At 41.2% G+C, this 15,272-nt stretch overlaps 1 protein-coding gene across 1 annotated transcript in view; it reads left to right on the forward strand.

The window, feature by feature from the left end:
- DOCK3 (dedicator of cytokinesis 3) overlaps window positions 1-15,272 on the forward strand; it is a 105,123-nt gene that overhangs the window by 19,732 nt on the left and 70,119 nt on the right. Inside the window, exons 4-6 of the mRNA XM_062500450.1 lie at window positions 1,658-1,805; window positions 6,376-6,464; window positions 8,568-8,693. Of these exons, the coding sequence (XP_062356434.1) occupies window positions 1,658-1,805; window positions 6,376-6,464; window positions 8,568-8,693 (363 nt within the window). The remainder of the gene's footprint in view (window positions 1-1,657; window positions 1,806-6,375; window positions 6,465-8,567; window positions 8,694-15,272) is intronic.

Genomic DNA, 15,272 nt, shown 5'->3' on the forward strand with positions numbered 1-15,272 from the left:
AGTATGTTTGACCATCCGCATTGAGAAAATCAGGGGTTGATTATATACAAAAATATATCAAGATTTGTTTGCTGCTGTAGGATTCTGTGGTGCAAGTACATATTTAACCTGTGTTAGGTCTAAAATTTATTTTAAATATTGGGCCTACAATGTTAACAGTGTATAGTAGGAACAGCAAAGACAGTTTCCTCAGCTGTATTATTGTAAACAAGTGAGTAGTGCTGTGCTATTCGTGTGTTTCAGGTTTTCAGGTGACTGAAGAGTGGCCAGGCAGTGTTTGCAAGGAAAGGGTTTTCAAGCCTGTTGCCAGCCCAGTGACTGCTCACATCCATTACCAGCCACAGACATCTTTTCTGAAGTACAGCAGCTCTAAACAGAGCTTTGTGTGTTGTCCTGGGAATGGCAATGTGCCTTCAGAGCCACAGATGTGTCAGAGAGGCCGGGGTTTCATTATCTGACTTCCCTTGTCATAAGAGCCTGCACATCAGAATTGCTCTGTTATCACTTGAGGTGATAAATGAAGCTTGTAGAAAGATGCTGTATTAACTTTGATGCAAGGGCTGGGCAAGTTATTATGTGTAATGTTACAAGTTCACTTTGATTATCACAGTGATTTTTCTGGCCTTGGCATCTTCTGATCTATTTAAAAACTGCCTCAGTAATAGGAAGTCAATCACTGAGCAGCTTTGTACCTCAGATTTCTCCTTCCTGCACTCCAAGAAAGATCCATCCAAACATGATAAATAACCAATATATAATAGTAAATGTATTATATACAATATATAATGAATTCCCTTAATGAGAATTTGTGCAAATAGTGCACCCTAAGGAAGCACAATGAATCTCTGTGTGGGTCAGACTGGTGAGTAGAAGCCACATTCTTGGCTCATCCACAGATGATTTGTAGTCAACCCAGCTGGATGCAAATACGTGTCATGGAGCTACAAATCAAAGCTGGCCAGACATGGCACTGTTCACTTTGCCCTTGACTGTTTTTGGCTGAATGAGGTGTAGGTTCAAGTGGACCTCTGGGTTTGAAAAGTTGAAGAGGGAAAAGCTGTGGTGGGTTGACCCCAGGTGGACACCAGGTGCCCTCCCAGCCTCTCTGTCACTCCCCTCCTCAGCAGGATGGAGCTGGGGAGTAAATAATATGGAAGAAGGGTGAAGATAAAGGCAGTCTCATGAAGCAAAGGCCATGAGCAGAAGCAAAGGAAAGCAAAAGATTCATTCCCTTCTTTCCCTATCAGCCCTCCATGTCCAGTCACTAGCCAGGAGGGCAGGCTTCAATCTGTATAGAGCCAAACCCGCAGTGACAAATGTCCCCGCCCCTCCTTCCCCTTTTATTGTCATGTGCTTTGGGACATCCCTTTGGCCAGTGTGAGGCAGCTGTCCTGCCTCTGTCCCCTCCCAGAGCTGCCCCCAGGCTCCTGGAGAGGGGGATGTTGCAGAGGCAGCCCTGGTGCTGTGCCAGTCCAGCTCAGCATCCCCGAGCACGTGGGGCTGGGGGAAAACCAACTCCAGCTCCTCCAGAGCCAGGCAGGAGTGTCAGCCTGGAGCTGAAAGTGTCCTGGGGGTGTGTTCTCAGAGGGGTAATGAACACAGCAGGCAGGATGTGGCTGTGTGTCCATCCCTGATGTTTGAATCCCCTTCCTTGTAGGTCGCATGTTGCTCAATGACTCCAAGAAAGGGCCCCCCCATTTGCACTATCGGCGCCCCTATGGCTGTGCAGTGCTCAGCATCATGGATGTGCTCCAGTCCATCTCAGAAATCAAGGAAGAGAAGGACTTTGTGCTCAAAGTTTACACGTGAGTAACTCCTAGAAGGAAGTTTTTTGCTTCTTTATTATTCCATCGGCTCGTAGAAAATAACAAATATTATCCACAGATGTTTCAGGTGTGTGAGATGCTTCAGAAGTTGTTGAATATTGCCCAAATCTATGTAACTTGCAAAGCTGCTCTTTTATTAATGTGAATTATTTAAAATCTGCTGAGCTCAAACCCAAAGAAATGTGCTGCATTTCACCTGATGAAGGGAATAATAACTCATGCCTCATCTGCTATTCCTTACCACTCATAGTAACCAACAAAAGAACTAGAAAACAACTGAAGTCAACAGTATGTGACCAAAATTCTCAAAACAAATCAACATTTTTTGAGCAGGAATCTGTCTTCAGTTATTTGTGATTTTGAACTTTGAACTAGCAAATTCTTATTATGAAATGTGGTCTCACAGTTGTAATAAAGAGGTCACAGACAAACTGTCTGCAGACTGCAGGGAATATTTAAATCCCTTGTCAGTGAGGATAAATACTGGCAAGGTCTGCTTTGCAGATGGGCTGAGGCACAGCTGACACTGCTTTGTGGTCTCTGGCCACTACTGAGAGCAGTAAGATAATTTGGTGGGTTATGGAATTTTGTCATTCTTTGAGGAGTGCATTCAGCAGCAGAAAATGTGACCTTCAATGGAAACTAAATGAAAATATGACTTTTACTGTTCACTGAAGATTCTTGGATGTCTCTTCATACATTAGAAATCTCTTAAGTCCAAACAAAAGTCTTTCAGAGTCAGCTCTTTTATTCTTCCTTTGCCAAAAGTTATGAAAATTGTAGCAAAAATGTCAAATTATAGGGAAGAAAATGCTCATTTTTCTTCTCTCTGTCAGTGGAATCTGGCCAGTCTTGGCCTTTTGTCACATTCAGTTTCAGCTTATCTCAGACCAGTGGGTTTTGGCTATGTAGTTCTATTGGCTTTGTAGATATGGTGTTAATGTATTGCAACTGCAGCATTTTGAACGTTTACATAAATGGAACATTCTGCTTATTAGATTTTTGTTTTGTTGCCCATTTAATGTCTCTTTAGCTTCTGAAAAATAGAACATAAAAACCTTGTTGAAACACTGGACTTTGTCAGTGACGGGTGGAGTCACACAGCTCTTTAGAGCAACCCAAAGTCTTGGTACAGTGGTGGGATAAAAACCACAGGATACAGAGCTTCCCTTTTCTTCCTGCCCATCTGCAGTGTTTTGTTAACGTGGATTCCCTTCACAACACCCAGAGCCCCAACAGTTTTGCCCAAATTCCTCAGCAGATTTGCACCAGCTGTTCCTCACGTGGGCAGGGAGAGCCCCTGGCTGAATTCAGCTCTTTAATCGGATGTTTGTAATTCTTTATCACTATTATCACTCTCCTGGGCTTGTACATCATTCTTTTATGTTGCTGCTGTTTGCAGGAGTCTGTGTAAACCTCCAGCAGAAATATTCAGGAGGGAGCATGGATATATCTGAGGGGCACCAGCTCATTTCCTTTCAGCTTTGCTAGCTGGTCTTTCATGACAGAGTTTTCACGGGTTTGTCTCTTGCATCTTCTCTTTGCACATTCCTTTAGCTAACCTGCCTTTTTGTGTTCATAGGCTACAATTGAAATGACAGGGTTTTGTGCTTTGCAAGTTTAAAATGGAATATGAGTGCTTAAACAGCCTTTAACTGATTTTCTTACCTGCTGCTCTCGTTTTGATTACTGTTAAAATGCCTCAGGCCAGCTCTGAAACATCATAAAGATGAAGTAAGGAGAGAGGTGTATTTGTAATTTTCAAGGAGCAGTAAAAAGAATTCCTTTTATACACTATGTGGCTAAAGCTTACAGCTGCCACAAATGAGGCAGCTAGAAAAGCCTTTTCACAGGTAGAAGCTGGCAAAAATTTGACACTGAAAACCTAACAAAGGCTGAAACAAATACATGGTCTGTCAATGGAGACTTCTGTTGAATCCACAAGAGAATGCTTATGGGAGGGGAAAATAAAATCAATTTACTTCACCAGTCTTTCTCAGCTTGCCTTATTATTGTTAAAGATTTATGTCTGAAAAATATTTTTTCTCACAATTGAGCTTTTCCTCTTTTTTAATCCCATAGTCATGTTAAAATCTCCCTAAGAGGATAGAGTACCACAGCTGTAGTTATAAGCTCATTATGCAAAAGCATAAAGGTTTACTTTTATTATTCTTTTTAATATATGTGTAAAATAATTTAAAAGTGAGATGGAATTTAAATTTTCAGCCCATTTTTTCTGAGATAACTTGACTTAATATTTTGTATTCCTTTGTATCTTTAATGAAATTTTTTTGCTCATTGAATGTTACTCTTTGTCCCCCTCTTACAATTCCCCTGAAAACTTCATGCATTTCTCTTCCATATTCACTTTTTAAATTTCTTTTTTTTTTTGTATGCCCTACTTTCTTAGAATCTTTTTTTTCCTCTTTCTCCAGCCCTAGATCTTAAATTTTTCTGCTGTTAATGCCTGAATGCCTTTCCCTTTTGCTATTCCATTTTTGCTGTTTGCCCAGCTGGACAGGAGCTCTCATCCCTGTTGTTACTGTCCCCAGCTGCTCACACCTGGGGCTGCTGTGGGATGGAAAACATTCCAAATGTGCATTGGCTGCACAACCAGCCAGCCTCAAAGGTGGTGGATGGCTCAGGAGAAAATTCTTATTTGAAGGAGAAATAGATTCTTTTATGTACTTTATCTGGACAAGTAAAATGTGAGCACAGTAAGACACCCTCCCAGCAAGTGTGTCCCAGGCCATCCTGTCAAAGCTGAGAGATCTTTCTTCCTGGCACTCAGGAAATGCAAAGTGCAGCTTCCACTGGCACATGGTACAAAGCTGCCTTTACAGTTGATTTTGGGATAACTTGGTTGCAGGTTAATTTGTATGAATAGGTCATTGGAGGCTGAAACCTGTTTTAACTTGCACTCCATAGTCTGGTACAGAAACTAAAAAATCACCACAGGTTAACACATTTTTTTGTAACTGTGAGGAGGGAGGATGGTATAGAGTTTGTGCTATAGGTTCTCTCTCTGCTTTTAGGAGAGTAATATTTGGAGTAGGATAAATGACTTCTAATGTGTTGATAATGTGAAGAAAAATTTTATTTTCTCTTGATGAGTGATCTGAATTAGCACACAACACCACAATTATTGGCGGGGGGCTGTGCTGTCCATTAATGCCTTAGCTCTGCTGTGTGTTGGTTTTTGAGAGGTTTTGGGGAGTGCAATTACAGTCAATTTGCCATCCTGTGAAGTTCTGCAAGGTCACTTCATGCTGATCTGCCTTGTGTGACTGTGTGGGCACTGGTGTCTCCTCCCAGAATGACACAGTACTTACAGGAGGTGGGCAGCAGAGCAAGTGAAATGTTCTGTGTATTTCATTTGTTCCAAGTTATCTCTGTTCCTTTTGCTGTTCTAAGGACATTTGGGGGTGTCAGTAATTGTGCCACCACAGGCTTTGGGGGTTACCTCCTTATTCTTGGCACCACATGGTTTTGCAAGAATGAAGCTGTAGGAAATTGCCAGTTCCTACTTGTAGAGAGCCCGAATTCCTTCTGCCATGCTGGTCTTCAGTTCCATAATGCAGCAAAACAAAACATCCCCACTGTCTTCAGAGGAGCTGGTGTGTGTCTTACCCTGACTTTGCTGACATCTTGTACTCTTGGGGGAAGCAAAAAAGGGGGGAAATGGTAATATCCTTGGAGACGTTTTACCAAGTGATTTATTTCTCAAAACTCCTAAGAGCCAAAAGCTTAGAGTATTAGCTCTTTTTTTTAACCTTTAAGCGTTGATAGGACAGAAGTTTAACTGAACTGTTTAATTCAATTGCTTTTCAGGAGAAGTGAGATTCACTATTGCTGCTGAGTTAAAAACTGCTGACTTTATGGGGAATCATTGAATCTTGATGTTGGGATTTAAATAAAGCACAGATGTATTTAAAATGCAGTTAGACTTGAGCAACATACTGCTTTTCCTTTCTTTTTTAACCAATTGCACTGTTTGTAGTAAAGGTGCCATTTTTTTCACATGAGAGAAGATTTTATGGCTCATCCTTCGTGTAAAAGCTTGATAAAGAAGGTCACTTCAGTTCTTTGCCTTTCTCTCCCCAGTCTGAGGTCTCTCCCATCCTGTGGGACAGTAACCTGTGGCCTCAGAACACGGGGCTGCTTTCCTTGATTCCTGTCTCAGTGGAACTTAAATTCCTGGATCTTGTGCTTTGGATCCTGAACAGAAGTGTAGCACTCATTTTCTTCAAGACAGAATTCAGATAGAAAGTCCAGAGCTTTCTTCATTCTGTCATCATCTGAAGAGTGGAACAACGACTTTGATGACAGAAGAGTCACCACCAGCTCCAAAGGGTCCATTCAAAGGACATAACTATTAGGGAATATTTGGTTTTTCCTTCCACTTTGAAAAAGAAGAGTTACGTGGGATTTCTCTCATTCATCCAGACCCTACAAGCTTTCATATTATCTCTACAGCAAAGGTGACTGTTGTGTTCTAAGATGGTTCAGCAGAAAGCATTTAACTTGAATTAGTGTTCTTTTATTTTAGGTGTAACAATGAAAACGAATGGTGCCAGATCCATGAAAATATCATCCGCAAGTCCAGCACCAAATACACAGCCCCCAGCTCCAACTATGGTAAATATCTCCTTGTGCTTGCTTGTCAGAACAGCTGAACATCTCCTTTAGGAAACAGCTGATTATTTGTAGCAGAGAAATTCACTGAGATGTGAGGTTTTCCTTTCGTAGCTAATGACAGATAAATAGGGAAAGTAAATCCTGTCTTATCTGTTTACCTCATGTAATGATGACTGTAGTTGCTAATTCAGAGATATCACTGCTCTCCCATTGCAAATGAAGCAGCTGATAGGATACAGTTCAGCTTCATTACAGCCAGTTCTGCACTCATTACCAAGTGCCTGAATCATGGTCGTGTCCAAATACTGAAGTTGTCTTAATTTTGCTTGTTTGCATATTGAGACACTGTAGTGGAATATGCAGTGCACACTCCCATAGAAAATATTAAATACAACAATATCCAAATAAAACATTTTACACGTTTGGAATTTTACTGTGTGAAAAAGCTGGTTTCATTCCCTTCTGCTCTTCCTGTTACTGTCAAAGTTATCCACTAGTCATCATTAAAAGATCTTCCTAAATTCTTTATAACTTTGAAAACTTGAGTAACATGTCTGAACTTCCAAATTTGCTCCAGTCCTTTTACACTGGAATTTTAAAATTTTATTTTCATTGGTTAGGTTTTAATAGCAAACAAGAATATAAAATGAACAAGTTTTCCTGTAAGTAGCAGAAACAGTCAAGGCTGATTTCTAATGAGCATGTGTCTCTTGTGTGCTGTGAAACCTTCTGTACACACAGACACCCTCATACATGTTATTCAGTGGGTTTGGTTTTTTCCCATGTTTTCAGAGCCTGGGTTTTCCCTGCAGTGCTCTCCTGCCTATCCAGCTGGGCAGTTCCATGTCCATATTTTGGCAGCTATGGAGTACATACATGCTGACTGTCCAGCTGGCTGGTTGGCCTCCCTTTTCCTTCATTTTAAGGCTTTATGCTTGTTTTTTTTTCATCCCAACTCCCAGTATTCATTAAATTTATACAATCTTCATGTAGTCTGGGTATCTACTTATTTGCCAAATTTGGCTGAAGCCAAACAACAGGCATGAAAATTATTTCAAGGGGAGAAGGCAGGAAGTGGGTGGGAGGTACACAATACTCCTGGTTTTGTTCCCTTGGTAACTTGTCTGAGAAAATGGTGACTAAATATTGGTCACAAAGCCCAGATATTGAGCTTAGTTTCCTAAGCAGAACTTTGAATGGCTCATCCAAAAATGTGCATCCAAGGCAGGGTTTGGTTCAATGTGTGTTGTTCTGGGCAGTGAACAGAGAGGACAGAAAGAACTCTTGACCAAGTGACACTGAAGGAGATAAAGAATGTGGAAAATTGCTCTGTGCAGGTAATTCTCATGGCTATGTGGAGCTGGTAGTGTGTGTTCAGCAGGTGAGACTGGGCTTGAATGCTGAGCTCAATCCTGGTATTTTTTGGTGTGGTAATGCTGGACTTCATAATTTTACTCCCCTGCATTGTAAATTAAAAGCAAGTAGAGAAAACAGCTGGACTCAGATTAAGTGTGTAATTATTCCTAGTCCAGTTGTTCAGATGATACACTGAACAGCAGAGCTGATTGCTGAAGTAAGTTTGGCCAGTTGGCACTCCTGAAACATGTTGAGGAACTGCTGGGAATTTCATTAAAATCGACATCCATCTATGAAGCTGTTAAAAAATGAGTGGAACAGATATTCTAAGTCTTTTCATGATATAAAGCAGGATTAAAGGCACTGTAGAGATGTTCCAGAGCTTTGTGTGGTTGATGGTCCCTCAGACAGAGGTGGCATTGCTCATACAGGTGTCACAACCTGCTGCATGTGAGGAATAGAAACAATGAAAGTACCTTCTGTAGCCTGGGACATGTCTGCAAAACTAAGTATTCTGATTGTTAGGACTTGTATTTTAATATAATTCTGTGTTTCTTAACTGATCCCTTATAGCAGTTTTGTTTCCAGCATTTCAATATTCAATTACTCCAAGGAAGGAAAGAGCTCTGTGTTTATATATTGTATCAAATTAACTGTGGAGCAAAACATTAGGTTACCTGCATGCTTTGTACACACAGAATCTAACTATTAGGTCAGAAACAATGAACCCCTTTGGTTTTTTTCCAGGACTTATAATATCTCTTCAGCTTCTTCGTGGTGACATGGAGCAGATCCGAAGGGAAAACCCCATGATCTTCAACAGAGGCGTTTCTGTCACCAGGAAGCTGGGATTTCCTGATGTTATAATGCCAGGTAAACAAAGCAGCTCCAAACTCAAAACATTGGTCATTTTTTTCTCATACTCTCCCAGTCAAGTGCAACTAGGATGGGCACTTCACTTGTGTGAGATTTGTAACAGAGTTGTCTCATTTATCAGTAAATGTCAGATTTGGGGAGGCAGATGCTAAAACACTGTCAGGAGCAGACATTACAGTGATGGAAGTGTTAAAATCACATGGATAGAAGGGAATCTGGAAAGTTTGCTCTGATATTCCCCACAACCCCTGCCAGTTAATATCCCTCTTGTACACTTGGCATAGAGAAGTTTCTTTTTAAATGCATGACATTTCTTCTTCCTGACAATCAGAATCCTGGAAAAAAAATGACTTTCCACTTTGAAACCTTGATGTTTTTGAGTTGGTGTGATCCTTTTGTAATGAGAAGCAGAGAAGGTGCAGACCTGGTTGGATTTTCCCTCTGGCCCCATAGAGCAGCTGGTCTGTGCAATGTCTTGGCTGCAGCCCTGCTGTGCTTCCTCTGCACCTCACCTCTGGAACAACAGCTGGAGATGTTTCTTAGCTTGTCAGCCCCACCACAGCCAAGAGTTCATTTAGGGAAGAACCCAGAATGTGGGCAGTCGTGCAACCACATAAAACCTGGTGTTACACTGGCTTGACTTTTGCAGTGTGGTAACAAATGAGTTTGTGATGAGCAGCATTTGAACTATTACTTCATTGCTCTAATGAGCAAGCCCAAGGGTGACTTTACAGACATGGGAGATATGGTGAAAGCATAATGGGAAAAGCATCAGATTTTATTACTCAAAAGGCTGCAGTGAGACATCAGTACCAGAAGCCTCATTATGGAAGCTCTTCAGAAACCACAATAAAATAGGGAGTAGGTGGGAAACATTTCTAGAAACTAAAGACTCAAAGGATTTAGAACAATGTGTATATTTACTAATGAGCTTGAAAATGGTGGTAAGAGAACAGCAGAGGATGTGGGCTATAAAGCCACTTGTAAGTTTTGTAGCCTTCTAGCAGTTCCAGGCATAACCCAAAGCAATTGAATAGGGAAAAGATGAATTATTGCAGGCTGATGTACAGACAGAGCACCTGCAAGGTGATCTGCTGCAATTGAGATGACAGCTGGATGTGTCACATTTACACACCTGTGCAAGGGAATTGATTCTCCTGCAAGAACTGCTTGATCCTCCATTTCTGTGGGTAAAGCTGTACCTCAGGGCTTCTGGCCACTGACACTGAAGGAACAGCTTTGTGTCCTCAGTGTTCCCCTGAGTAATTTTGTTTTCTGGCCCCTGACCCCTCTGCAAAGTGCACAGTGTGTCCCCTGTATTTGCTGCTTTGGGCCAAGGCTTGAGCAAACAGGTCAGCAGTGCTCATACAAAAAGTACTCCTGCCCTAAGCTTTTAAAATTCTCTGTTCATTGCAGCTAATCCAAAGTTCCAGATTGTCTTTGTGAGAGCCACAGTTCTTTTTTTGGAGAAGACACTGGGTTTTAAGATGATAACCTGTTTGGAATTCTGTGTGTATATATCTATCTATATATCTATATCTGTATCTGTATCTATATCTATGCTGATTGCTATAAACAATGGTGGTAGAATCACCATTCTGCTATTACTGCCTCTCTAGAGGATCTGGGCACAGAACTTCTCCTTGATTCCAGGTGTGCTACAAGAGGTTTCTATATATTGAGTTTAGCTGCAAAGCTTTAGGCATTGTAAGAATAATGCTTCTATTTGTGAGGAAATGCAGTTTGTACATGTCTGTAAACATCAAATAAGAAAAGCAAAGCAGTTGAGGAAGTTTGAATGAACTTTCACTGTAGTTATAAATGAGGACATTGCCAGAGTAGAGAGGAGCTTTGAAGAGAGGGATAGTCCTGAATGAGGCTGCAAACAAAGGCTTTCACTATCTAGGGTATTCTCCATGAAATGTCTGGAAAATAAGGAGATTGAAATGCAAAGGAACTCCACTGATGTAGCAAACAGTGTTCAGTCTAATTACTAATCTGAGTTTTTTGGAAATCAAAATATGTTTGATGTATTCAAATGACAGCAGATATTTGCCTGTTGTTTGCTTTTAAAACAACAGATCCAGTTGGGGTTGGAGTTTGCCGGACATCCAGGATAGAACATTTGGGTTGTATTACCTTTCAGGTGGATTCAGCCAGCTACATGAACAAGGAATATCTATCAACTGACTTTGTGCTAGTGTTTCTACAGCCAGGATCAAACATTCCTCCTTAGCTTTATGAGTATTGTCTGAAGTTGAAAAATAATTCACTGGGGACACATATGACCAAAAAAAAAAAAAAGAAACAAAAAGCCCCCAACCAAAGACTGAAGCCGGTCATGCACATTAGCAGTTCTCAGCCATGTCTGCTGCTTTAACAGTCTTTGTCAAACCAGCTCTTCCTTGCTTTGCTTCAGAACTGTTTGTCATTAAACACAGGGTTTCCTCTTCCAGAAAACAGCACAGAAAGTTCATGACCTGTATTTTGCAAGCGGTTACAGATTTTTCAGGATAGCGTGGTTTAAAAATGGTTTTTTATTAATAAATTAATAAAGGCTGTGTCACCTGGTACTTTTAAAAAAAGTAGTGATCATTCTGCTGAACCAAGAAATCTATTTTTAAAAAAGTAAATAGCTCTAGCATTTCATCTTAGTTTTTTTTTTGTCACAGGTTTAAACATTTTCATTTTCTTTTTTATCAGGAAATCCTTTCCCATGTGTACATCTTAGCTATTAAAATTCTGTAGCTGTGTCCCATTACTGTTTCCCTATCCTTTTTTGTTTTCTAAACTGTAGCATTATCTCCCTGTATCAAACCCTCTTTTTCTGTCCCTCAGATAGGAGCAACATCAGTCATAGCTGGTCATCATTAAGAAACAAAGTGAAACTGGTCTTTATGGGTTTGTATCTTGCATGGTTATGCAGAACAAGCTTAATATTCTACAAAAAAACCCTTCCTGCCTTCTTTTGTAACATTAAAATGTTCTTTGTTTCCTACTGTGTTGTGATCTGACAAGAGCATCATAAAGACTTCAGTTATCTTTTTTAGCAAAATCAAAGGGGATTTGGTCAAACCAGCCTCCTGAAGAAGTTCTGGTGGGGTTTTGTTCATTTGTGGTTTGTTTTTTGGTTTTTTTAAATTCCTTTTCTAAAGTGCTCCTGGTTTTAAGGCCTGCATCTGATCCTGCCAATTTTACCTTTCCCAGAGCTGAGAGCAGTGAGGCCTGTGCTGCTCCTTAGGGATTGCAGCTGGGCTTTGTGCAGGACTTGCTGAGCAGAAATCTGTTGCACAGGCTTGGTGTTTGTCAGTCCCCCAAGGACACCCCTCCCCTTGCCCATGTGCTGATAAGTATTCTGTCTTTTCCTTTGATCCTCTGATGAAAAGTGCATGCCTCATCTCAGACTCGTGAGTGATGTTTCTTTCTCTTTTTTCTCTCTTCTTGTCTTAATTTCCTGGCTTCTCTCCTGTTCCTTTCCCTTTATTCTCCCCCCTTTGTTTCTGATGCAGAGATGAAGATTGTTGGGTGTAAGTTTCTGCTTTTCTGTGTAATGTCTGCTTTTTGCTTGCTTTTTTTCCATTTTCATATCTTCCATGGAATGTTGGGATTGATAAAGACAGTGAATCATAACATCACAGGGAAACTTTGGTAACAGGGAGGTGGAGACTTTGTCTCTCCATACCACAGGGTTTCAGGCAAATTTAGTAACTGTAACAGGTGAATAAGTGAGAAACAGGTGAGAAACATCTCAGCATCTGTTCAGCCAGTGAGCACAAAGTCATGGCAAAAATACATTGAGGAAAGGACATGGTAAAATCCATCAAACATTCTCAGAATGTTCGTGGAAAGAGTGTTAACGAGGCCAAAAGACATAATTATGTAATAATTGTCACCCGAAATGGGGAGTATAAAAAGTATTATTTTCATAAATAAATTTGTGGAAATGGAAAGTTGGAGGAGAGAAGAAGCACTAAAAAACAACTTCCTACTACTGAAAGGCAAATATTCCAGAGAAATCACCACATTTAAAAAGGGCATTGTATAAATTCTTTTCTATACATAGCAGTCAAACAGTGGGTAGCAAATAACCTAATAATATTGCTTGTCCCTTTTCTTTGAAACAATTGTGTTCTGCTCAGTGAAAGCTGGAGAAGCACACAGAGTTACACTTGCATAATGTTCTCTTTAGAGAAAAAAAAAACAAAACTAATTTAATTTGCCATGAAGGCAGCAGATAGAAGCTTTGTTTCCCCTTGCTGCTGTAATATTGCTCACAATTATGTTAATAGTTGCTCATTGTAACTATTTCAAGAATATTGGCCTTCAAAAAACCCTGCTGCCTGCCTGGTGAAGGGACAGAGAAATGAGCTGCTGAAATGGATGGAATGTGATCCCCAGAGCATGGGACTATGCCAGGAAAGCAGTGGGAATATGGAGGGGCTTCCCAGGGCTGCCCGAGGGGATGTCACTGTTAAAGCCAGGGAAGATCACCCAGTGGGAGGATGGGACTGGGAGCAAGTCCTGAGGGGCAGCCAGAAAGCAGGACAGGGGTGCTGGAGGCCCTTCCCACTGAGCCTTGGCCAGTCAGTCTTTGTCCCTTTGGTTTGGAGGAGTGATGTGATGAGCACAAAGCTCCTCTGTGAACCTCAGCCCTGCTCAAGCCCTGCCCTTCCCAGGCAGCTGCGTGTTTGCACCGCAGGCAGCTGCAGCTCCAGGTGAGGGGGGAGTTGGGCTGCTTGAGATCACTGACCCCCTCCAAAGCAGCAGCTTCCAGGGAAGAGAATCCAGAGAGAGAATGTCCAGGATAAAGTGAGAGTCTCAGCCAGGAAGCAGAGCAGCTCCCCTGCAAGGAGCTCAAGCAAACACAGCCAGAACATGTGAGAACACTGCGCATGAACAGAAATGAACACTTCATGCTTAGCTTCAAAGCTGGTCCTTGATGGCCCAAGTCCTCAGTTTGAGCTTGGCTTAGGTCAGTGGGGTGATGCTGATTGGCTCTGGTTGTTCATTTATAGATGGGACATGAATGTACAGGTTTGGGTTTTCTTCAGAAGCCATTGTGGAAGATACTCTGATTGTCTTTCTTGCCCATTCACTCTTCTGTGAAGTGCCACTCCTTTTGAAGAGATGCCAAACCCAGGGGTGTTGGAAAGTCCAGCAGACAGTGCGTCACAGTGTGAGGCCCTAAGTGAATAGGACCAGCTCAGCAATTTGATGAAAATACACCTCAACACTAATATTCTGATTTTTTTCCCTTGGCTGCCTAAATTGTAAAAGACTAAACCTTTTTTTAAAACGTCTAATACTCTCTGGATAAATAGCTATTTTACTTAGTTGAAACTCGACCTACACATGCAGACTTCTGGGAGCTGCCACTTTTCCCCAGCCTGCAGGGATATATCACATGTCCACAAAGTCATGAAAAGGTCACCTGACAGGTCAGAAAAAGAAATTGCTAGAATTGAGTGATCAGAAATTTGTCTCCCCTGCAGAAACTTCTGTGAATTATGTACCCTTTTTTGATAGAGTATTCTTCTGCACAAAACGGACCATTCCTGTCCTCAGTGTCCAAAACCTTTAGGATTTCTGAATAAAAAGTGTTGGATTGAATGCAGACAGCTGCTGTAAACTGTTACTATTTTGCAGTACAAGTAACTGGTCAGTCTTCCAGTGGAAAACCTACACACCCTGTCAGGAAAAGCTCCAATTTCTTCTTCTGGAGCCTAGACAAGGAGTGGCTGTTGGGCTGGTTCAGATTATTAAGTCTTGACAATGATAAATAACTACTTGGAAGTCTTCCAGTCTTCCACATTCCTTTATACTGTGAATGCAAAATCAATTTTTGGCTCCTATGGCCTTTTCCAGCACTCCTTTTTGCCCCCATTACCATTAAAATAGTTTTAGGTGATATGAGAAAGGATTTCCATTCAATTCAAGTGAACCTCCCCAGGATGTAATTTATGATTTATAATTTAAATAACTGTATGTTGGACATTGGGCTTCGTAAATAGGCTAAAACAGACAAACAAAAAAAAACCTTAATAGAGGTGAAGGGAGTTGATAAAGGAAGAGCCCCATAACTCATGAGTAAATGACTTTTTGATATTATCATGGAAAACACTGTCTTTCAAGGCATTTGATACAGAATTAATGTCTGTAACCATGTAAAAAAGTGCACGGATTATGCCAAAAAGAAGTTTCCTTTTGTTTTCAACTCGAAAACAATTGTAGAGGGATGGGCTTTGAAACAAATCCCATTCTGAAAACTCTCATGAGGTTTTCAGTTTATCCTTGACAGCCATCCAGCACAGCTTAAGATGATATCAGCAGGCTCTGCTCTATAAATAGCCATGGCCCACTGGCCTTGTAGCACTTTTTATTCCTGTCCTGATGATGGGAGGCCACATCTCACCCAGTTTTTTGCTCTGTGCTGCTGTTTGGGAAGGCCTGAGGCCTCTGTGGTCCAAGCTGAGGTACCAGCCTGCCTTTCCCCCAAAATGCAGGATTTGCACAAGGCTGTTTGTGCACTCATTTGCATGAACGGTCTGACATCTTCAACAAGTTCATTATTTATCT

The sequence above is a fragment of the Cinclus cinclus genome, chromosome 12, assembly GCF_963662255.1.
Source record: "Cinclus cinclus chromosome 12, bCinCin1.1, whole genome shotgun sequence".
NCBI classification, from domain to species: domain Eukaryota; kingdom Metazoa; phylum Chordata; class Aves; order Passeriformes; family Cinclidae; genus Cinclus; species Cinclus cinclus.